Raw genomic sequence first — 25,236 nt, forward strand, 5'->3', positions numbered from 1 at the left:
GCAAAAAATCCACGTGGATTGTGGGACACACAGAAAAAGCAAGCAGGGCAAGGGACAAGTTTCTGAGATGGAAGACACTCATCAGGAAGCTCCTACTGAAGAGACGTGGAAGATCTGTAGTAAAACTCACATAGCACAGCCATGGGCAGGGAACCAACGGCTGCATGGCTACTGGCCTTGTCCTGCTACCAAGGCAAGATGGTGAGGTATTGCAGGAGAGCATGAATGGAAAATTCCTCCTCATAATTAGCCATGATCCATAGAAACAGGGCCCAGTTACTTGCAGATCCCCAAGACCATGCTTTATTCTCTGGTCCTAGCCCACTGGCATCATGGATCGAGGGGGAAAATGAACAGATCCTGAATCTGAGTTAAAGCCTGGAAGCTGTTTGTCCCCCTGGCTGTGCAGAGGGGAGCATAGGAGCCTGATTAGGACTTTCATTATTGGCTTTGCCAAGTTGAAAAATGGGTCAGCTCATTAGCAGCATTGATTGAGGTCCTGGACAAAAAATATGACATCTCAGGAGAGCACATGTCAATGCTCACAAGCTACACTGTTGGACAACAAAAGTCTAGGGCATGAAATCAAGGAGATGGCAGATTAAGTCAGATTTTGTAATTGGCGGCTTCTGGAACTGCCCAGGGGAGATGAAGGAATCAGTCCTATGGAAGTAAGAAAATATCACCAGTCTTAATATTAGTGCTGACTGAATATTGCAAACATGTTTACCCATTAATATTTACTTGGGTTTTTTAATGACTTTGATTTGGCATGCTCCTCTTGTGTTTGCTTCATGGGAACTGTCACAGGGCAAGTATGCCCCATCCCCCTCTTGGGGCAGGAAGGGAGCATTAAAGCTCCATGACTGCATCCACCTGCCCGCCCTTAGACTCAGGACGGCATGGCCCAGGGGCCAGAGTCAGGATAACTACCCTCCTTGGCTGACTCTGGCCACTGGGCCAAATAGCCCTGCAGGAGAGGGCAAACACATTGTCTCTGGCCACGTAGCCCTATGTGGTTGCCCTCTCTTGCAGGGCTACATGGCCCAGTGGCCAGAGTCAATGTGGCTGCTGTGGCTGCCCTTCCTCACAGGGCTGTGTGGCCTAATGATCAATATACAATATCAATGGACAATTCTGATATTGGGGACTGGGGAGGACTGAAATGTAAAAATGCCATGTTGGATCAAATTATGAGTATTTCTGGTCTCCAGTTTTGTACATAAGGCCAGATCCTGGCTGAGTTTTTTTTTTACACCATATTTTGTCACAGATTGTCAATTTATTAGCCCATTGAGTTCAGTTAGACACAAACCCCACATTTATGAAAAGAGATTATGTGATCAACTGAAACAGATATGGCCAAGGAAGACACTGTTACTCTATTGGCCTTAGTATCTTCTCTACCCCACTACAATTCTCCAAGCCCCACATAAACCCTGAGAATACCCACATTTTCCCATATTATTCCACCTACCCATAGAGGCATAGGGCAGGATGACAGTCTGCTCACTGTAACCAACAAGAGCTCAGCATGCCTGCCTCTAGAAATTAATGGAATTCTGGAACCTGCCAGCATGGTTTTTGTAGAGGAACATTAAGCACTTTCTTCCCACAAGGGCCCAGCATCCCACCTCTGCATTGCTCCCAGTTTGTGCCAGAAAAGGACAGGTAGCATTTCAACCTTGTATCCCTGGCATGGTAACAAGATAGAAATAATTATTTATTGTGTCTTTATACTGTGCCACCAATTACGTTCTTCTCTGCTCTTTCTGAATTCACATGCAATCCAGTTAGGTGAAATAAACTAAGCAAAGCATCAGTTTCTCAGTATTGTCAACCTCATGCTTTCAAAAAAAATCACATGGCAGGCCCCCAAAATCATGAGATTGGCTTAAAAAATCATGAGGCTGTTTTAAAAAATTGAGTCTTGTCTGCCTTTGAGTTTTTGTGCCTTTTTGGTTCGTGTCTTCCAGCTTTTCTCTGCCGCTCCCAGGGCAATGAGTTAGCCCCCGTTTTTAAAAAATGGAATGCTCATGACTCCAGGAGCTGGGCCTTAAAGAAAAGCACCAAATACTGTGAGAGTTGGCATCACTCTTTATATTAGAAAGTCATAACTTGACTTTGCTCTCAGCATTCTTTTTAACAAGTTATTTGCAAAATCTTTTCAATTCTCTACATTAACATTAAAAAAAAAGAATGGTAATTGAGTAGACTTGGTTATTATAAAGTTGGGCAGCTGGTTAGCTGTATATTTAAACAGGGCCGGCTCTAGGCACCAGCAAAGCAAGCACGTGCTTGGGGCGGCACAATTCCAGGGGCGGCATTTCGGCCACCCTCTCGCCCCCCTTTTTTTTTTTGGCTTGGGCAGTTGCGCTCTCAGAGCTTGGGGTGGCAAAAAACTTAGAGCCAGTCCTGTATTTACATAAGCTTTATGAAGATAAGGAAACATGATTGAGAGGTGTTTTGGTTTGGTTCACCTACACAGAACAGACATCAGACTTGAAGCCACAAGCAGACATTTGCAAGTCTCCTAAAGCCTTGTCATCATATGCTGTACTAGGTTGTCTCTTTTACTGTGTAACCATTGCTCTCCTGTACCATTTCTGCCTTCTTGTGACTTGATGAACCATGGTGTAAAAGGTAAAGATCAACAGAGATTTTCTTTAAAAAAAAGACAGGTTTCAGAGTAGCAGCCGTGTTAGTCTGTATTCGCAAAAAGAACAGGAGGACTTGTGGCACCTTAGAGACTAACCAATTTATTTGAGCATAAGCTTTCGTGAGCTACAGCTCACTTCATCGGATGCATTCAGTGGAAAATACAGTGGCACTGAATGCATCCGATGAAGTGAGCTGTAGCTCACGAAAGCTTATGCTCAAATAAATTGGTTAGTCTCTAAGGTGCCACAAGTCCTCCTTTTCTTTAAAAAAGAGTAGCAGCAGCAACTGCATCATACCCAGCAGAAGTAAAACCTCAGAGAAAATGTTTTCCTACAGTGCCATCTTGTGGCTCTTGATTATTTTAACATCTACAACATTTTCTAATGCCTGTAAATTCACTTGATGGAAGCTCTGTTCTTGAGGATGACACACGATTGTATTTGGGGAACTGTGCACACAATGTTTTACAGCTTCCGTCACATTCCACCACCGAGGTGTGTGTGTGGGGAGGGGGGGGGAAGTGTGTGTTGGAGGGATGGAGAAAACATTTCCAATCAATATGCATGCTTTGATTGCCTCCTAACCTATGCCATACCCCCTTCTCTGAGCAAAAAGGGGTTCAAGGCCGGTTCAACCCCATGGAGAATGGCTGGTACTGTTACAAATAGTTCTGTGTTGCACAGAGGGAGACTCAGGGATACCAGGATGGCTTAGGGTAATAAGTAAGATCAGAATCAGGCCCAGACAGGTTTACCATGTTCACAGAAATGACCTTTACAAAATAGAGTTTTAAATTTTTGATAGTCTGGATAGATAGCAAATGTGGGTGAACAATTTTTGCGACATAACAGCTGATCTAAGTATCTCTCAGTACGAGTCTGCACTGTTGTGGGTGTGAATTCATGTTCTGTAATGTGACATTCAAGTGACAGAGCTGACCCTGGATAATGAGACAGACACCATGGCATTTTTGGTACCGATAGCAATTATTTGATTACATTTTAACAAATCTTAGAGCACAATATTGGATAACTACTGATCCAATGTGGCCAAAAGAACCAAACTTGTGATTCACTTTTTGAGAACGTTAGTCTTCCCCAGATAGAAAGCAAGGGACCATTTTAGAGCCAATGTGTAGCAAAAAGTCTTAAACTATGTGAACGGGACAGAGAAACATGGTGTTTGTACAGTGCCTAGCACAATGGGGTCCAGGTCCATGACTAGGGCTTCTAGGTGCTATCACAATACAGCTAATGAATTATAATACTAATAACGTGAATGATTAAGAGAACTACTAAGAGCTTGAGCCTGCAGATACTTCCTACCAAGTATAGTATTTATTAGCCTGAAGGGGCATGCAACCTCAATGTCTTTTTCAAAATGTGTTGCTATTTACTAGGAGTTGGAACTCACCTGTATTACAAAGCAAAGTTGTGAACAGGGAGGAAAAAATCTTCCAAACAAAGATTTTGAGCTTGTGATAAGTTGATGTCACTTAAGCATGGCCAAGCCCTATGACTTGACTCTCATAGATGAGGTATTTGAGAGGAAGGAGGTTTAAATACAAATTCCCTTGTAAATCTACAGGAATCATTTTACCTCTCGTAAGTTCACAAGACCAAAACATGAACTGTTAGAAAGGTTGTTGCAAATTGTACTCTGATAAAAGTAGGAGGTATTCAGCCAGTGCATGTGGGAAATGGTGAACCATCAACACACCAAAAGTAAGCAGGCATCCTGCAATGCAAGAGGCTGCGAGAGCCTGACAAATCTAAGGGCCATCAGAACATAAAAATGGCCATGATGGGTCAGACTAATGGCCCCTCGAGCCCAGTTTCCTGTCTTCCAACAGTGGCCGTTGCCAGACACTTCAGAGGGAATGAACGGAATAGGGCAATTATCGAGTGATCCATCCTGTCATCCAGTCCCAACTTCTGGCAGTCAGAGGTTTAGAGCCAAAATGTAAAGAAGGAGGACTGACTTCTTTCTAGAGCTAGATAAAGAAGAGATAACGGTGAGAGTGATAGAGTAGATTAGAAGAATCTGAAGAGACATAACTTTTTGTGGGGGGTGGGGGGGGGAAATCAAAGCTGACTGGGGGATTTAGCTGCACAGCTTTCAAGTTCAGTGGCAGCTGTGAGGCTAAATTCCCTACCTGGCTTTGAAAATTCCAACTCAGATGTTTCTGGCCCATCATGACGGGTGAAGCTTTTGAAGCCATGAGGGAATACATTCATCTTGGCTGAGATGAGACAGCAGGAGCAATAGAGAATTTATGCAGACAATGTGCCATTTACAAGTTCTCCAGCATGTACCTCACTAATGTGACAGCTCCATAAGTTGGGCTGTCACATCTTTTCCTTGCATTCCTAGTTAATGCACTCTACACCAGACTATAGTCAGACCAGGGAGAACAGAAGCCCAACTGTACCACGTTTCCATTCCTTGTAGTATCTGCCAGTGGCCTATATTTTTTGCTTCCATTCATTTGGGTATGGTGCTGCCAGACAGTTATTGTAGCCACACTGCTTGTCTGATGTTAAATAAAGTTATTTTATCAGCGTCTCTCGTTGTCAAGACGTTATGTGATACTGAAAGCAGCCGTACTGTCAATGATACGTAACCAAAAGGAATTTATTACTCTTCAGATCAAAATCATGGTGCACCAAATGAAAGCCTAACTTTCTCCAAAGCACAGCTCTCTATCCCATAATCAGCAGCAGCCACCAGGATGTATTTGATCTGTCACATGCATATTTCAGCAATGACAGTGCCCCTAAGTTCATGGACAAGGAAATTCTTCTTTGTTTTAGTCTAAATGCATTTTGCCAGACATCACAATTCATGACAACAACATCTAGAACCAGCAAATACACCATACAGAAGTCAGCTCTAAAATGCAAACACTAGTCACGGTCATCCCCCTGCGCAACATCAAAAGCATCGCTGGCTCGTTTGTTTGCAAAATTAATACCTAAAGCAGCTCTGCCAAAGGTCCCTCACCTGGTACTGGCAGTAGGTGCAATATCAAGTTCTAAAGGGCCTGCATGTAGGTGTGCATAATCAGCAGCAAGGTCACTGATTGCACTGTCATTGCATTGCAGCAGGCTACTCTTCCTTACAATAAGCTACCCAAATGCATATGCCCCCTCACCCCATCCTCCCCCACAAACTATTTTCCACCTGCTGCCTCTGCAGTTAAAGTGGTTTCAGAGTAACAGCCGTGTTAGTCTGTATTCGCAAAAAGAAAAGGAGTACTTGCGGCACCTTAGAGACTAACCAATTTATTTGAGCATAAGCTTTCATGAGCTACAGCTCACTTCATCAGATGCATACTGTGGAAACTGCAGAAGACATTATATACACAGAGACCATGAAACAATACCTCCTCCCACCCCACTCTCCTGCTGGTAATAGCTTATCCAAAGTGACCACTCTCTTTACAACGTGTATGATAATCAAGGTGGGCCATTTCCAGCACAAATCCAGGTTCTCACTCCCCCGCCCCACCGTCTGTCACGACTGCTGTGATAATGGCACGATTTCAAGTCCAAGGACTCAATAGGTATGCAGTCTCCCAGAATCACAGTAAGGGCAGAGACCACATTAATAGTTATTCTCTGGCTCGTGAAGAGTGCCCCACGCTGTCCTCTCCTGAAAAGAGCTGAGTTCTTCAAAATTCTGGCATTTTACGCACATCAAATGATGAAAATCTCCAAGAAATGGTTATGAGGGTCCACCAGTGCAATTGCATCACCATGGAGCAGTAATCACTGATATTCCCATCTTCTTTGGACTGACATGGCTGTCTCAGAATGGGCTCGGGGTTATTTCTCAATGTCACCTGCACAGTTTGGGCAACTTAAGTGTTCAAAACCCTCCAGTCACCTTAATTACACCTCCAGCAGCATTTGAAGTTTTGCCATGCACACCTTCAGCACAACACCCTGAACAATGAACTTCCCAACCCACAACTGGCGTCCAGTAAGCATCCAAGGTAGTCAGTTTCCACAGGGTGATCACCATGCTTATTTCCATTGTGATCAGAGTCCTCATTCTGGTGGCCTGGTGCTGTAATGTGGTGGAAAGTTCCTCAAACAGGCACAGAAATGTCTCCCATGCCTTGGAAATTCTGCAGTCAGTGCTACTCATTCCAAGTCCTAAGAACAACTTGTTCTACCAGTTCATGAGTCGTAGTCATGGCCTCAAAGTGTTGCTCTGCCTGGAACAGGCTAGCATGGGGCAGAGAGAGCAATGCCTGCATCCAAGAGCTGTAGCTTGAAGTCCATGAACCACTGATTTTGGTCTCTGATTGCCCACGTGCTCTACACTGTTGCCTTTGGAATTCCTTGGACAATCTGTGCTGAACTTTAAGGTCTTCAGTCACCAAATATGCTCACTTAGCAGAGAGCGAGCTCTGATCACCCCAGCCTGAGCTCCCTTTTCAGAATAAATTGCCCAAATGCCAGCAATTCTCCAAGAGTTAAGGGACTTCCTTCCACAAATCCTTTAGGATGTCAGAACACAGTGCATGACTTTCCAAAATTCAGTGCTTTAAGGAGCTCTGTCAGAATCCATTGGATAAGAACCCAGGTGACTGTGCAATTGCATCAACGGATTCGAGTGCTGCGTGCGGACACAGGCGAGAACTGCACCTGAAGTAGGGTGGCTTGTGCACTGCATCACAGCTACTCACACTGGCTTAATCACATCAGTTCAACTTCTAATAGCACAATTCACTAGGGTCGGCAAAGCTCCTGAGACACAGTGATTTAAGTGACCAGGCCACTGCTACCACTACTGGAGGTGAAATGTTAAGAAAAAATGTCAGACACAACAGAAGCTTGTTCCAACTATTACACTTGGACATCTAGCAATAACTGCCCCTCAGGATACACGGGGCTTAATTAATTAATTATGCTAGTCTGAAACCCAGGCCACAGCAGCTAATTTGTCCTCCTAAATCTCCTGATTTCAGGGAAATTTTACATGTAGATTTTATACTTTCCAGTAAAGGATAGTGAATTTAGCTGGCTATGAAAGTGTAAACTGCTGGCATTATAATCACATACCTCCCATTTAATCAGAGGACTTTAACTGGGATGTCACTCTGGCAACAAATGTAGTGAATGGCAACCATCACTTCTAAATTTAACTGATCTCTTCTCTTCGTTGGAGCTCTTACTTGCCTTGCTCAGGGGTATTACAGTTCAGAGGACTCTACTATCTTACTAGTGGAGGACTAACACTGACTGAGGAACTGGCCCCAGTAGCGTAAGCCTGCTTAGCAATGACGGTGCTCCTCCCAGGAGATATTTAAATGAAATGGAGGTGGAGAAGCTGATAAAGCTGTAAGTTTATCAAATATTAAGAATTTCTGGTGCAAAAACTCAGCATCAGTTATCACAAGATGTTGACACTAACAAAACACAACTTGTTTTCTGACATACACTCAGGTTACACTGGCATCCTTGTCTTGCCCAGGCTGTTCAAGATCAGCTGACATTTTCTCTATAAAGGAAAAAGAAATACCAAACACAGTGTAAAGGCAGAGTTAGGGTAGTGTTTAAAATCTCCTTTGCTCTAAACTAATGCTCTTGCTTTCAGGTTTTATCATTGACTCATGGCCCTTTTCACTCCACTGTTAAATGTTACTTATTATGGGCCAGATTATGGTATCCTCACACAGTGGGAGCAGCGCTTTACTCCACCATCAGTCCCATTCATTTCAATGAGGCTACTTGTGAAGTAAAGTGCTCCTCCGTGCAAGATAGGGTGGCAGAATCTGACCCTAAAGGATCATGCAGAGACCACAGAGTTAAATCCTGCCCATCCTTCTCCATGCTGGCGTGGCAGGATAGGATTTATCAGGTCTTTGCAATGGATCCTCACCTCCTGTGAGCAGGTTAACCCGACTCTTTGGTTGGTTCCTCCATGCACCCAGCACGAGAGTTTTTGCAGAGCTGGGGCTGACTGGGAGGAGAGAGGGGGCAGGGCCAGTGGATCCACCAGTGCACAGATGCACCTGAAGGAGCAGTGGGGGCTATTGCAAACTCAGGGCTGCAGTATTGGCCATGGTGAGACTCATTCTTCATCCTAGGGAAGAGGAAAGGATTTTTCCTTTTCACCATGCAGATCCCCTACTTCTCCCATGCCAAAAAATTGGGGTGATACGGAATAAATTGGGCCTGTTGGCACAGTTTATTGGTCTAGAGGCTGGCTGCCAGTGTTTATTACTATACAGTTACGGAATAGGCACTAAGGCAACAACACTAACTGAAACACCGAGGTAATACTCTAACAATTAACAGTTTAGATTAACTTTTAAATCAAATCCCTACCTTTCTTCTTGCGCTTGTGGTCCTTAGCATCTTCTCTAAGTAAATCCAGTAAATAGCCACCAATGTTTTCACTCCTATCTGTTTGCTTCTGCACAATTTGCTCAACTTCTTTGTTTGCTCTTAGCAAAGGGTTGGCACACTTACTGCAACACATTAAAACTGCAACTGAAATTGAGTCCTATACAAAGGAGGAAAGATCACAAGACCTAGGGTGAAATCCTAACTGGCATTGACCTGAGTAGGGCCAGAATTTCAGCCCTAGAAGTTAAAGGAGTTTCAGGCAAGGAAAAGCACCCGGACAAAGGCTTTGCCATCTCTGAGGTTTTCTTCCAAGGCCTTCTCTGCTTTTTCACCATATATTCCACACCTCCTTCCCAGTCTTCTCTAAAATCCATTTGCATCAACTACTTTAGTTATCATATCTTTGAACTAGAGATCGTCTATTTATTTTGCATAATTTTGAACCAGCTAGAACAATGTGAGTTCAGATGGTTCACTCAAATTTATTGGCTTCATATTTTAATTAGGAGAGACTGAACAATGGAAGCGAAGAGGAAGAAAGCAAAAAAAAATCTAATGAAAATGTAGATACTGTTGATCAAATCCTTGGTCCCATTAAATCTGTTTAAATGGCCATCTGGGATCCCCCTTGGGTAGATCACATGGCCAAGGAAACAACCATGGAATTGCACTCCAACAGTCCCTGGTTGCTGGAATGACCTGTGGGGCTGCTGTAGCCAGTGCGACTTAGACCAGTCCTGAGGATCTGGCCCTCTGGTGTTAGAATAGCATTTTGGTATTCTTCTATCCTTAACCCACAGCATAGGTTTCCCTTTTAGCTAAATTTAGTTTTGTATTTGATCACCCTTGATAAAACATGGATATTGCATAGGGGTGGGGGAGATTCTCAACCTGGAGCTACTTTTGGGAATTACCAAAGATAGTTCATGCGATTTGCAAAATTACGACCTCCATGAGGCTCAACCATCCCCAGTGTCAATCAATGATTCTAGTACGGCAAATATGGCCAGCAAGTTCTTGCATAGCTACAAAACACCAAACCCTATCTTACAGCACCCCTTTAGGAATTCTGAAGTACGAAATGAAAGGTGCTCAATAAAGATCTATACCAGTAGGACTCAGCTGTAGACTATCCATGTATTTTTCAAGCATCTGCCCAGTAGGTCACCTTTCCCACTTATCCTGGCAGGAGGTGGGACGGGTAAGCCAGAAGAGGAAACACCAGGGCTATGAAAGAGAGAAGCTCAGATACCATGGTGATGGGCATGGTACAAGAACCAGAACTCAAGGAAAGGAAAAATTATGTGAAATGGGGATGGGAACATCAAAAAAAGCCCAGGAGAGGGACAACAGAATAGAAAGGAAAAGGTAGGGGAGAAATAACAGAAGTGTATCCTGTGTAGCTCAAATTTCCCACATGACAGAAGGCAGAGAGAGAGAGAGACCATTAGTGAGGAAGTATGAAGAACAAAAACCCATTGACTGTAGTGACTAATTATAGCATTGACTAGAATGAGGCATACTGCGGGTTGGAGCTCGGCAAGTACTTTAGCTATCCAAGTGCTGGGGCATCTCCTGAGTAGACAACCAATCATTTCTAACTATGCCCAAGTGTATGGTGATCTGGAGATATGTCTAGAACTAGGAAGACAACCAGAAAATTGGTGACCTGAGCTAGAACTGGACCAGAGGTGAAGGCTAGAGTGCATATAAAGAAATCCCGCCCCACCCTTCTGCCTGTAGATGTGGAGGTCCCTAGATACAGAACTGGTGCAAGTGCTGCTGTGCAAAATGGCATAATTCGTGGCAGCTGATGAGGAGCTCAACTCTGCAGAAGCTCTCTACGTAATCTTTTATTGGGAGGTTTGAGGCAGGCCTAGGAGAAGCCTGGTGTTTCTGGTGAATCCATGGCCCGATGCTCCAAGAGTTTTGCCAGCCATCACGGAAGCCAATTTTTTGTAGCTCTAGAACGTAATTATAACTCCCACCCCACCAGCTACATTACAAACAACGTTAATGTTGCATGCAGGACTCCACTGTCAACTGTTCTGCCATGTCTCTGGGATGCTGATGCAGCCGTCAGAAATTCCTCCCAGATACCAAGGTATGGCCCATTAGAAGAATGTTTGTCAAGGCCCCCTCCTCTATCAGCAGCCTTCTTAAACTACCAAAACTCTATCAAAGTTACTACATTATAGGTTTGCTTCTTTCCTAGAATTCCAATATATGATGCTGAAAATAAAAACTATTTAGCATCTGGTTAATCACCAGATTACAAAAGCCCTCTTAGCAAAAGAGCACTATTCCTAGTTAAACTGTGTAATGAAAAAACCACAAAAATGAGCATTTAAACTTTAACGCGAGTTCTCTCAAAAAGAACAAACATTAATTCATTTTCAAGCAATTTTTTGAAGATCATTTTATGCTAATTTTTCGCCTCCTGGTTCCAGAGACACCGACAGCTCAGTGTAGCTCTCTGCATTCTGAACATCAGCTGTTGAGCATAGTGTAAGTTGTAATGTAGCAATTGGCACAGCAGGATTTGTCTAAATGTGGAACTCTCCAGCAAATAGCCATCTGGCAAGCCGCAGCATTAGCGGGAGTGTGTGTATGCATGCCCACACACAGCCTCCTGTTATCTTTTCAGTACAGCAAATTGCACACTTGGAAAACATTCTTAAGAAAAAAAAAGGCAGTTCTGGCACCTTAACTGAGCTATACGTGTTATATGAAGTGTTATCCATTCAATATGAATGTCCACCTTAGGCGAATAAATCTTTCCCCATTACCATAACAGCATATATATTCCGAACGGCACCATAATATCAATATTGTAAACCGTTTGCATAACATTCACTTAATGTTTCATACATTCCTGATTCACAGTTGCATGTCACTACCTGTGCAAAAGCCATTTTTCTACCTTAAATAACTTCACCATTTTGCAGAACTGTCCTCTAAGATTGAGGTGAAAGAAAAAGTTTTGCCCTCCCTCTACCGGTGAGGAGAGATGGCGCAAATATGGAGCTGTTTTCTTGTTTCCTTCCACTTACCCTTATATTACAAAGAACGATCAATTGCTCTTATCACTGGGGGAATATTTCCCCTCCCCCTGCTTTCACTGCTGTTTCTGAGTTTTCTCTGGATCTAGGATACCTGCTAGTGGACACCATGGTGAACCACCATCTAGACACCAGCCCATGTTGGGTTGGGCAAATGTTGGGTTGGGCAAGAGCTGGGTGGGTTACCAGGGCTGCTATTCATGCCCTCACCCCAGCTGCTGCACTGCAGCTTCCCCTGTAAATAACTGAGACACTGCCAGACTAAGACCCAGATTGGCAAAATTATTTAGGCACTTAACTCCATTGATTTCCATGGAAGTTAGGTGCCTACGGATCTTTGTGAATCTGGCCCAAAGTGGTCATGTGGTTTGTTCTACTTCTTGTTTGTCAGCTTTGCGTTCATGAATTGTACTTGTTGGTGCCCTTTTACTCTGGGTTAGGGGAGGATAATGGGGGAAATAACACAAGAATGGCCATACTGGGTGAGACCAAAGGTCCATCTAGCCCAGAATCCTGTCTTCCAACAGTGGCCAATGCCAGGTGCCCCAGAGGGAATGAACAGTACAGGTAATCATCAAGTGATCCATCCCCTGTCGCCCATTCCCAGCTTCCGGCAAACAGAAAATCTGGCAAATTTCTTTTAATGGTTAAAACAATGGGGTACTGGGAAGGGCCTAGGTGGGTCGCTCCCCACTCACTCCCAGCCCTGCATGTGTCCCAGAAGCACTCCCCTTGCCGTGCTCTCACTTCTGCTGGGCCAGAACTTTTTCCAAGTCAAATTATTTTTACTTTTTACGGGGGGTTTTAAAATAAAACCTTTTTTTTTTATGTTTATACAATAGACTTGACTGCTTTCTGCCCTCTTCCCCCTTAATGGCTTTAAACAAGTCTACAGTCCACACTTCCAAGTTACTGCGGTAGTGTGATATGTGTTTAGATCAGTGTCACAATATTTTCTTACCTTCCCTGTAAATATGTACAGCAGAAAAATGGCAGACACCCCAAAATAATCATTCCTCCTATTCCAAGTGCAAACAGTCGCAGTGTCAGCTGAAGTCCTGTTGGTTCAATAGAAGTATATGTTAATTATGTGTGATCTAGAGAGCTAGATTCAAGCATACTTGACTGATGCAATTGAGAAAACAACATCTAAGAAAACCAGATGTGTTTAACTAGTCCTGTTATGTGAGCAAAATAAGCAGATGTTAGAAATGAGTCCAGATTAAAAAGATCAAATCTGGAATCTGATCTGAATCCAAACATCACAGATATGTGATGGGTTCAGAGGGAAGCCTCAGTTTTTTAGAAGTAACTTTTGATTATGTATGCCTAGAGCCTAAAAATGAGGCTCCTCTAAAGGTATTTCAAATTGGGCACCCCAAAAATTAAAACACATAAAATCACCAGCCAGTCATGAAAATTTAGGCTGCTGTTCCAGTTCAGAACCACCTCCAGAGGTGCTGGAACAATTTTTGTAGTAGGGCTGCTGAGAGCCATTGAATCAAGCTGTAAACTCTGCATATAATGGAAACCACTTCAAGCCAGAGTGTGCGGCAGCACCCCCAGGACCCTTAGTTCCAGCACCTCTGGCCATCTCTGCTAGAAATGACCTTTCACTGTTGCAGTATTGATGTCTCTAGCTCAGTAGTTCTCAAACTTTTGCACTGGTGACCCCCTTTCGCATAGCAAACCTCTGAGTGCGCGCCCCCCTTTATAAAATTAAAAACTTTTTTAAATATTTAACATTATTATAAGTGCTGGATGCAAAGCGGGGTTTGAGGTGGAGGCTGACAGCTTGCAACCCCCTGAAGGGTCCCGACCCCCAAGCCCCAGCTTTTGCAACATTTTCTTAAGGCCTGAGCCTGTTCCCATTAAAGTCAACAGCAAAACTCCCAAGATCAAGCCCTTGAGTCCCCTACAGAAATGTGAGTGCCCTGAGTCTAATGTCTGTTAAGTGTTTGCCTTTTGTCAACAGATTGATCCCTGCAGTTATGATGCACACAGCATGTGTTTCCAGGGCCATAAGTGTGTGTGTTTTCTTTGGACATGTGTTTTACACCCTGGAGTATTCACAGAGCCAATGAATTTACAACTAGGTAACTAGGTAAAATATTAGGCCCTTGATGCTTACCTCCAAACAATAAAAGCTTAAATTAAATGAGGAATCAAGCAGTTGCTGCTAAATAAGCATATTTAATGTTAATGTTCATTTCCGTGCATGTCCTGGAACTGAAGTAGAGAGCTGTAATTCACTGTATATCTTTTGTCTCCACTATGGCGACCGGTCTTTTTACATATAACATAGCCAAATCATAGACTGAATATTATTAAAGACTTTATGACTGAGTCATGCCTCTCACTAATTTACAGATGCTGGTAGCTTGACTCACACTGAATAGTACCTTACTCTGTGAATAGTTCCCCCTCAAGCCAGTGGAATCACTCCTGGAATAAGATGGTACTAAACTGGAGTAAAGATATCAGAATGTGATCTTACTTTGGTTTGTTGTTTCCATTATTAGTGCTGTGTGCTCAAATAAATGGAAACTGAATTAACTTATGAATATTTCTTTGGGATTTCATGGAAATATGAGGCCAGATCTTCATAACAATACAGACACCCCCACTAAGGAAGACATCATTCAATCCATCAAATCCTTAAAAAATGGGAAAGCTCCTGGCAAGGATAACTAGCATGCAGAATTGTTCAAGGTAAATCCTGAGTTAGCCGCATCTATCCTGGCCCCTCTATTCACCTCAGTCTGGGAAAGGGAAAAAGTGCCAGGTGAGTGGACCAATGGGGTTATCGTGAAGATAAAGAAAGGAACTCTCAGTGATTGAAATAACTGGCATATCATCACACTTTTATCTGTGCCAAGCAAAATATTGTGCAAGATCATAGTCCAGCGTATATCAGAGGCAATCGATAGCATTCTCAGAAGAGAGCAAGCCAGTTTTTGGAAAGGGTGTGTGTGGATGCACAGAACAGATCTTCACTCTACGAAACAATAGGACAATGCTTAGAATGGCAACGGCAACTCTACATAAATTTCATAGACTTTGAGAAGGCTTTTGATAGCATTCACAGGACCAGGCTATGGCGCATTCTGTGGGCATATGGAATTCCTCTCTGTATAATCAACATTATTAAAAGCTTCTATTCCAACATGCAGTGTTGATCACAGCAAGCTCAGTTTTGAAGTTAACTGGGTAATGTGGCGTACAACAGAGGACGTGCCAAAAGGCATTAAATGGACACCTTTTTCATCGCTTGAAGATCTGGACTTCGCAGATGATCTCACTCTCCTATCACATACTCAACACCACATACAAGAAAAAACAACTCAACTCAATGCATTCAGCCAGCAAATTGGACTGAAAATCAACTGCAAAAAGACAGATGATTTGACCTTTAATATTGCCTAACCATCACCAGTACGGATAGAGGATTATGTTCTCACCAATGCAGAAACATTCACATATTTGGCAGCACCATCTGCCACGACAGCAGAACAAGTCAGGACAGCCAAAACAGAATCAGTAAAGCCAGGACCACCTTCAGGAGCTTAAATACAGTCTGGAAATCATCAAAATACAACACCAAAACCAAATTCAAGATTTATCATAGCTATGTACTTTCAGCACTACTTTAGAGAGCAGAATGCTTGGGCATGAAAAAGTATGACACGTCCAAACTGTCTTCATTCCATACAACCTGCCTCAGAAAAATCCTCTGTATCTTTTGGCCCAGAACAATCTCAAACGAAGATCTATTGACACAGTGCAGCCAACAAGATATGAGCAACATCATTGCCAGGAGGCACTGGAGATGGATTGGCCATGTGCTTCGGATGGAAACTGATTCCCCCACCAGAGTAGCAAGAAGATGGAAACCTGAAGGCAAGCAAAAATGAGACCGCCCGAACACAACATGGCAAAGAGCTGTGGAAGCCGAGCTGAAAAACCTGGGGCACAGCTGAGGAACTATTGAAAGACTTGCCAGAAAAAGACAGGAGTGGAGGAGTTTCATCACTGGCCTAAATGCCAGTGGCGTAATGGGAACATGGTGATGGTCTTCAGCTCACATAAATTGGTGTAGCAGCATTCAAGTCAATGGAGATATGCTAGTTTACATGAGCTGTAAAGTCTGGCCCACCTCAACTAGAAATTACCTTCCATTGTAATATTGATGTCTAACTTTTTCAGAGTTTTCTTAGGGCTTGATCCTGTTCCCACTGAAGTCAATGGCAAATCTCCCAGAACCACTCTAGTCTAGTATCTTGTCTTTGACAGTGCCCTGGATATAAACCCATATCCATTAGGGTTGTCAATTAATCGCAATTAACTCACGCGATTAGCTCAAAAAATTAATCATGATTAATTGCAGTTTTAATGACACTGTTAAACAACAGAATAGCAAGTGAAATTTATTAAATATTTTGGATTTTTTCTACATTTTCTACATGATCTGACCCCTTTATTACATTATATGCAACCAGGACAACAAGCTATAGCTTACCTGTCAGAGTGGTACACTGAAAAGTTAGGGTAATAAACAGAAGAACACAGAATCTGAGCCGATGATGCATTTGGCTAAGAGAATTCTGCAACAATTCACAGGACTAACTTACTGTCTTTGAGTGGGGAAAAGCACTTCAGCTGACTGCTTTTTTTGGAAGAATGACAACACCTATTTTTCAGACAAGTAGTCTTGTTAATATTCTCTCCTGCTTGGCAAGCAACTACTGTTTGATCTTCTTTGGGCCGACAAGCTTTCAAAAATTAAATAAAGCATGATGTTTCAGTTCTCAGAACAAATCTCAATCAAATAATTACATAATTATAATTTTATTCAATAATTATACAGTTGTATATTTTATAATATTATGATAATTATTATATATATTCAGCATGTTTTCATGGGGAACACATTCAAGGGAATGGTATAATCAATTTTTGGATATGGAACAATCACTCCATATTAGATTATAAACTTCTTAGGGGCAGGTATCATCTCTGTTATGTATTTGTACAGCACCTAGCACATTGGGGTCCTGGCCCATGATTAGGATGCCTAGGCGCTGTGGTGGTAATAAATAAAATAAAATAAAATATATAAATAAAACAACAACAACTAAAGCTCAAAGGAAGCTTCGATCATATAACCTAAGACACCTTGAAAGAACTGCTGATGTTTTAGGAACAGAAACCCTAATATATTTAAGTATAATCTAAATCGCACAGTGTCATGTGCTTCTAATTTTTAAAGTTTTAAAAAATAACTAGAAAAGGAGATTTAGCTTTCTGAGCAGAGATCTGCTCATAAAGAAAATGCAACACAAAAACCCTCATAAGTTTTCATTCTAGTATATGGTTTTCTGAAAGACCGACAACACGGTATGCTGCAGCTACCTATATATCTCTTTGCCTGGTACTTAATGGTATGCACCTACTGGGAAGTCATTTTCAGCCAGCATGGACAAAAACCTAAGAAAATATCATCCAGATGGCTACAGTACGTTTGAAATATATTTAAAATTTGCTGTTTAATACCTAATTTTTTCAGAAACTCTGCATAAAGGTCTAAATGTATAAAATATTTATGAATAATGGGACATCTCCAACATGTTATGTGCAATTTACTTTTCAGTAAAACGGGTATTTGCAGTGTTCAAGAAAGTAACTGTATTTCCCAAACAAAGCATATATACTTTCACATAAAAGACTTAGATACAAATATGAACATTAGAAATTATTAAAGGGGGGGCGTGGGGAGAACAGGGCATTCAGTAAAACTACGACTACGTATCTTCCCTTGTCAGGCACTTACACAGCAATTGTGGGACATCATATAGATCCTGCTAAATTCACTTTTATTGCATCCTTGATCCTGTACCCATTGAAGTAAATGGCCAGTTCCGTTAAGTAATACAGGATCAGGCATTTAAATCAGTTACTCTGTTATGTCTATGGGGCTAGATCTTCAGGTGGTATAAATTGGTGTAGCGCCAATGACTTTCAGTGAGGTTATGCAGATTGACACCAGTTGAGGATCTGCATACCTATAGTGCTGCCCATAACGGTTTCCCTTTTCCTTATTGCTCTCAGATCTCATTAGGGAACTACTCTTGCAGTCCTTGAACATCTGAAAGTCCCATATTGAAATCAAAGGAGCACTGGGTGAGTGAAGACTTTTAGCATCAAGTATCATGTGGTCAATGTCTACAGCAATATTTATGGACAAATCACATCAACTACTTCCTTTCATGCACTGCTTTGCTAGTGTCCAGTGTTACATGGCATGAATATAACACTGCGAACATGTCTATAACATGTCATTAGAGTGAAGGACCTTACAGCAGGCAATAATCATGCAACAATGAAAGCAAATCTATGTTCCAAATGTAGATATAATGTCACATGGCTATAATGCCACTTCTAATAGAACCTGCTAAATGACATTGTAACAAGATTTTACCGATTGGGTTGAATGTTTCAAATACATTGAATGCACGGAAAAAAAAAAAAGAATACAATACAATGATCACAGCAACACTTACTCCCTGGATTGAAGAAATTTAATAGAGCTTCCGATATATCTTCTAGCTTCGTTTTAGGTTTGTTGGGTGCCACTTCACTTCTTTTTACAACATCCTGAAGTGGTGAAGCAAAACCTGAAAGCTCATAACGATTAGCTCATTACTATCAATATATACATAATTAATTACATGCAATGACATTTTCATACTGATTATCTTTTATTACAAAGGCATTTATAGTCATTATGAATTGTGCCGACTGATAGCTAGCAGGGTTAAGTATAAGTGTCTTTTTTGGCTCTATTCAATTATATTACTTCAATTTGCTTCATGAAGCAAGATGAACAAAGAACTATAGCTTTGTATAATTTAAATTATACCAAAGAACACTTTCCATCAGAAATTGTCAAGATCTAAAGCATTACTGTTCATACACAAGCTGTAGATTACTTAAAACCTGCACCATATAACAGTAGATGTATTTCCTTTTCATTATTTATATAATAGCAGCCCTTTAAGGTCTCACCTGAGATCAGAATCTCATTGTACACTGTACCAACAACCATAAGAACCAGTCTCTGCCCCACAGAGGTCAAACTTAATAGCCATGTCTATACTTACGTCTAGCTCGACACTGCTGCAATCGATGCAGCGGTGTCGATTTAGAGGGTCTGATGAGGACCTGCTAAGCTGATGGCAGAGCACTCTCCTGTTGACTTCTGCACTCCAACTCCCCGAGAAGCGTAAGGTAAGTTGGCAGGAACGCATCTCCCATTGACACAGTGCAGTGTAGACACCGAAGTCTACCTAAGTTATGTCGATGTCAGTTACGTAACTTACGTAACTGAAGTAGCGTAACTAAGGTCAACTTACAGCTGTAGTGTAGACCAGCCCAAAGGTAGGGGAAAGGAAGTATCATCACTATCCATATTTGGCAAGTGGTGAAATGAAGCACAGAGAGATTGCCAAGGCCACACAGGAAATCTGTGGCAAAGGCAGGGGTTGAATCCAGACTGCCTATGTCTCAGCCCAGTGTCTTAACCACAAGACAATCCTCTTTCTTGGTACAACAAAGATAATAATTGAAAATGAAGAAATTCATTACACAATACCGCTGAGGCAATATCAACAGATGGATTAAAAGGAGAGGTGGTGAAACCTGAGAGCAAAATGTAATGAATCACCAGGACTCATGAGTCAACACAAGGCTGAGTTCCAGCATCTCATAGCTGAGATATTAGTGGCAGATATTGCGGAAATGTTGGTTGGCTAGCAGTCATCTTACTTTTCAATAAAATTTGTGGCCATTTCTTGGAAAAACTGTGAAATTACACGTTCCCCTCCAGAGGCTAGGCCATATAAGAGAATAAGATCCTACTATTGCTATCAGCTTATGGGGTTACTCCTGTAATCAAGTGGCAGGGGCAACTGATTATACTGCTGATGAACCTGGTCGAGCCCAGGTTTCCCCTTCTTATGGAGAACAATCCAAGCCTATTAAAGGAATATGCATGTGGCTCCATACTAAGAACAGAGAGCTACGAAGCTGCAACTACCCTGCACACAAATAGATCCCTGCACGGTTGAAAAATTTATATCTGTATCTGATCCGCAAAAATGATCCACAGGGTATTGAAGATTTGCAGGGCTCTAGACTTAAAATCTGGATCTGCATCCGTTAAAATGGTCTGTGGATATCTGTATTTGCATCCATAGCTGTGGATATAAAGCAGATATCTGCAGATTTGCAGGACTCTATGCACAAACACAGCTTGTACTATGGAGATTCTGAGTGTGTGCATCCATGGCTGGATGTAAACTCTCCCTAGACTATTAGGAGTTGAAGGTGATTAAAAAGTAATTTCCCCTCATGTTAGAGCAACGGACTCTTCCAGATGTGTCTGAACCCTTTCAATATCACTCCTGAAAAGTACTCACAGCGGAGCAACCAATGGCTCTTCCTCTCCCTGCAGGCAAAGTGTGCTGCATTTGTGGTGTGACATCCCGAAGAGCAAAGGGTCAAATGTGAGCGTGGATCCCTCATGTGTGCATTGTTCTGTTATGCGTGTTTGACACTACAGGGTGTGCTTCTACTCATAGCACCCATTGCCTGACAACTTGGCTTGCCATAAGTCCCCTTAAGCCTTCCGTGCTATCATTGTACAGGGCCCAAATACGTCACTTAACAGGCTTTCTGGCTCTCCTGATTTCACCCTTTGACAGGCTGAGTCAGATTGTCAAATGGGATCACTCTAATTATTTCTTTATGGCAGAAAAATCTATAAAAAAGGTAAAAAAGAATAAAATTCAATACCTGGTAGAAGACAACAGACAGCTGTTTCCTATCTAAAGCCTGGACAGACAGGCAAAAGAGATGGGCTACAATTTGGGGAGAGAAATATTTTTTTTAAATTTAACATAAATCAATCTGCAGCATCCTGTGCAATTTGAAACACTGGAATTTCTATAGCACTTGGCGTACTGCAGCCAAAAATAACGTCGATGAGACAATAGCTTACTTTCCCAATAGTAAAATTACTTGCTACTTCTATTAAAATACTTTTTGCAGTACTCACTTGGACAGATGCTAGGAGACATCACCAAAATCACACAGTTCCCCCAAAAGTGAGTACCAGTCACCATTTGCATCATTACTGCAACAAATCAGAGTTATACGTGCATTTAAGTCACCATAACTCAAAAGCCTTTCTGGATTTTTCCTTTTTGTAGGTTTGTAAAAATACAACATAGGAAGTTGGACAGAGAGCCACAGTAGAAGGAACTGTATCTTCCTCCATTAAAGAAACAAAGAAACAAACGAAGCACTTCCAAAATGTGACGGTCAGGGGTTTTCAAAAGTGACTAGAGATTTGGGGTATCTGAAATTTTGGGTGTTTAATGTGAGACACCTTAAAAGGGGACTGATTTTCACAGGGAGGGCAGGGCATTCAGCACTTTTTTTTTTTTTTTTTTAGAGACTCCCCCTTTGAGGGAATCTCAGGGTGGATGTCTAAAACTGAGATAAACCCAATCTCTAGTCATCTTTAAAAATCTTCCCTCAGAGTGTTAGTCCAGGTTAAGAGGCCAAGATTGAAAAAGCAAAGCCTTTGGGTCTTGAGATTCTAGTCATCGCTCAGCCAGTTAAGTTCTTCATCCTTCCAAGCTTGGTCAATAGAGATCCTGTCAGAGTATGAAGGGCTTTTGGATGAAGGCATTACAACAGAGCCCCTGTCCATCCTGCCTAGTCACGAAAGGTCTCATGGCACTTTAACAGCTGGTTTGACCTGGTATCTTTAGACAACATTTTCCCTCCCCACTACTCTGCAGGATGCTGCGCAACATTGATCTGGCTGTTAACTTATTTTCTCCCCTGCTGATGACTCTCTCTTCAACTGTCATACAGATTAAGCTTTTAAAGCATGCTGGGATCCTGAGGATGAAAGGCTCATCATGATTATTTGTATTGTGGTAAAACCTAGGCGTTCCAATTGAGGGGATCAGGACACCATTGTGCAAGGTGTTGGACAAACGGATATAAAAGTAAGATGGCATTTTATTCAGATAGTCCCCTTAAAATGGTTTTCTTTTGAGTGATCAAGGAAACCCAGTGAGAAGCTGCTAAAGGAGGAGAAAAACACTTGTGCAGTGGGATGGATTAATATTGTAGAATACTATAGAAAAGGATTGGTGTCAGAGAACAGGAACAAAGAGCCAGAAGACACTGGAGGAAAATTCCTGATTTCCCTGCTCCAGACACATCTCTGCTATCTACCTTCGCCGCAGTCATAGCAGAAACAGGCAGACGTGGGATGTTATGTCTCAGCCAAGGAGTCCCTTGTGCACGTATAATCACTGCAAAGCTGTCCGGGGCAGGAGAGGAAGGATAGTAAGGCAGCAATGTCCATGACAATAGGAACCTCTGTTACCAATGGGATAGGTCACAATAGAGAATACACAGGTGATAGCAGTGCGCCAGAGTCTTTTGTCAGAGATCTGGGGGAAAAGGGAGAAGTCAAGTCAGATGCGGGATAGGGAATTTTATTCCCCGAAGAAGCCAGTACCAACTGGAACAGCATAAGTTATTGCCAAATAACTTAAGACTGCTCCTGTCCTTGTGCTAGACCTAGAGGTACAGGCCTTATTTCCCACCCACCCCCAACACCGACATGGGAAACAGCAGGACATAATTTGATAGTTTCAACTTCATTGTAAAGAGACTATATCTGAGCACTCCCAAACTCATGTATCAGTGGAGAATTGAGAGATGACTTAACAGATCTGAGTGAATTGAACTAAAACACAAATCCTTCTCTATTTTCTGAAGCCGTTTGACTAAAAGTGCCTTTCTGGAGCCTTTAAGATTTTAGGAGTTTCACCTTGGGCTGCAGGATTACGGAAATCTGTGTTTACCTGAAAACTTCCTTTGTGTAATAAGGTCCACAGATCATTTACAATAGGTACTGCAGCCTGGAGGCAGCTGCACCTGTCAGTCGCTGAGCAGTGAATGCCCAAAGCTCCTGAAGTTCCCTTCAGTTGAGAAAACTTCCATGGTCAGGAGTACTTGTGGCACCTTAGAGACTAACCAATTTATTTGAGCAGAGCTTTCGTGAGCTACAAAGTGAGCTGTAGCTCACGAAAGCTCTGCTCAAATAAATTGGTTAGTCTCTAAGGTGCCACAGTACTCCTTTTCTTTTTGCAAATACAGACTAATACGGCTGTTACTCTGAAACCTTCCATGGTCAGGGTAATTCAAATCTACTTTCCTACATTACAGATTGGTCACCAGCCCACCAAACTAACTTACGGTGAGTGATCTATTTCTGGGTGTTGGGGCCATTCTGCAAAGCTGACTTCTGCCAGGCAAATTTTGGGTGTTCATCTCTGAGCACGCTGTGCACATTGAGATAGGACACTGCTCCATCCAGGTCAGGAGAATCATTTTGTTCCAACTGGTGAACACTGTGCTCTCTTTTTCTGGCACCCATTCCCATATCACTGTGTTTGCCCTTTAACTCTCTGTACAAAACCCTAATCAAAAATTTTATTCTGGAAGAAATTAATTTCCTTCTTCCCTAAAAGCCAGTATTATTGCTCTCAAGATCCTGTACAGATGTTCTAGAGGCACATGCAAGATCAAGAAGTAATAATCAAAGTTGGGAAAATTAAAAAGGCTGCCATCCATCCATCTGCAAAGGTCTGAGGCTGGTAAACTGGGTATACTTGAAGACAAGACTCCTTTAGGAACTTTAGATGTTTCTGCTAGTTTCTGATTCTCTGAGGCTAGAAATAAGATTGGGAGCAGATTAAAATGTTCTGAAGTAGATGATGGATGATTTCATTCATGTTGTGGCCTTTCCATGAGTTAAGTGGGGAATGGGACAAAGCTGTTCCTGAAATTCTTGCACAGCTCCACAGGGTACTGTCTCTGGACTATACCCATGATGGACCTCATTTGATCAAAGCTATTGGTAGCCCTTTTGTTGCCTGACAGCCTGGCACTGATCAGGGGTCTAACTCCAGCTCTGGGGCAAGAGTGCAGTTACTGATCCTACATTTGCTCTAGTATCACATGTAAAGCAGTATTTTCTATTGTTGCTCTTCACACACTTCAAACTTGCCCGATCACCTCTATTCCTTTCTATAAATTCTGGCAAGGGTCAGGAGTCTAAATTGACTTTTCTGATGAGTGAATAGCCTCAGCTTTCCATAAAGCTTCCCACAGTATCACAAAGATAGCTGGGAACTGATATGCCAGAGCACCAGATCCCAAGGATCAAAGCTTCATATACATGCATGAATCAGAACTGAATCTCATTATCTCCCCCGCCCTTTAGGATGTGCGATTTTTTTTTTTTTTTTAGGTTGAGACAGACCATACCTTGCAATGCCATCCACTCAAGTGAGCACTGCTTCTGAAAGGCTGCCTGGACCACTTAGGATATCAGCTGACAGTTCATATTTTTGTTGTTGTTGCCACTTCAGAGCTTTCATGCCCAAAAGAAGCTGCTGAGATGACACCTCCCAGAATGTAGCTACCGGGGGCCAAAGGGGATCTGAATAGCAAGGCCACTCTTTCAGTTAAAGTTCTCCCCCCGTTAGAAATGCATAGTCCCTGGCCACCAGAGAAGATGGCCACATTTCTCTTTGGTAGTGACACCATATTAAATTTTGACTGCTGCACAATGAGGAACATCTTGGCCTTATAAAATGGAGACTGGCACAAAAATAAATGGTGGGCCAAAAGGACCCTTATTACTTGCCTCTTCCACATCTGGGCTGCTGTCCCTCTCATGACTCCATAGTCATCTGCTGTGGGAAGGAGGTAGAGGTGGTGGTGAGACATGGTAACCTGCAACAGAAACTGGGAACAATACTTTGCACATTGGGGCAGGGTGACCCACAACAGCTAGGGATGACAGTCTGATACTTCTCCAATCTTTTAAGTGTGGCAGGAAATCAGTCTCCCTGTATTACACCTTCCCAGGCTGCATAAGGAGGAATATGTAACTGTAGCTAGAGCAGGGCTGCTGCTGACCTAAGCATAATTTCAGGATACCATATTGAGTACTCTCTTACCTGACAGTCTATCCTCTGGTGGTTTATATTTAAACA

General features: G+C 42.3%; 1 protein-coding gene across 1 annotated transcript; it reads right to left on the reverse strand.

Moving 5' to 3' along the window:
* Positions 1-8,113: 8,113 nt before the first annotated feature.
* On the reverse strand, positions 8,114-21,552 carry LOC144270372 (uncharacterized). The gene is made up of 5 exons (XM_077826832.1): positions 21,201-21,552; positions 18,646-18,759; positions 13,047-13,143; positions 9,003-9,145; positions 8,114-8,172 (listed from the first exon to the last, which is right to left on the reverse strand). The coding sequence occupies exons 1-5, from the start codon at positions 21,274-21,276 to the stop codon at positions 8,114-8,116; spliced, it is 489 nt and encodes a 162-aa protein (XP_077682958.1). The 5' UTR covers positions 21,277-21,552.
* Between the last annotated feature and the right edge of the window lie 3,684 nt (positions 21,553-25,236).

The sequence above is a fragment of the Eretmochelys imbricata genome, chromosome 9, assembly GCF_965152235.1.
Source record: "Eretmochelys imbricata isolate rEreImb1 chromosome 9, rEreImb1.hap1, whole genome shotgun sequence".
Classification (NCBI taxonomy): Eukaryota; Metazoa; Chordata; order Testudines; family Cheloniidae; genus Eretmochelys; species Eretmochelys imbricata.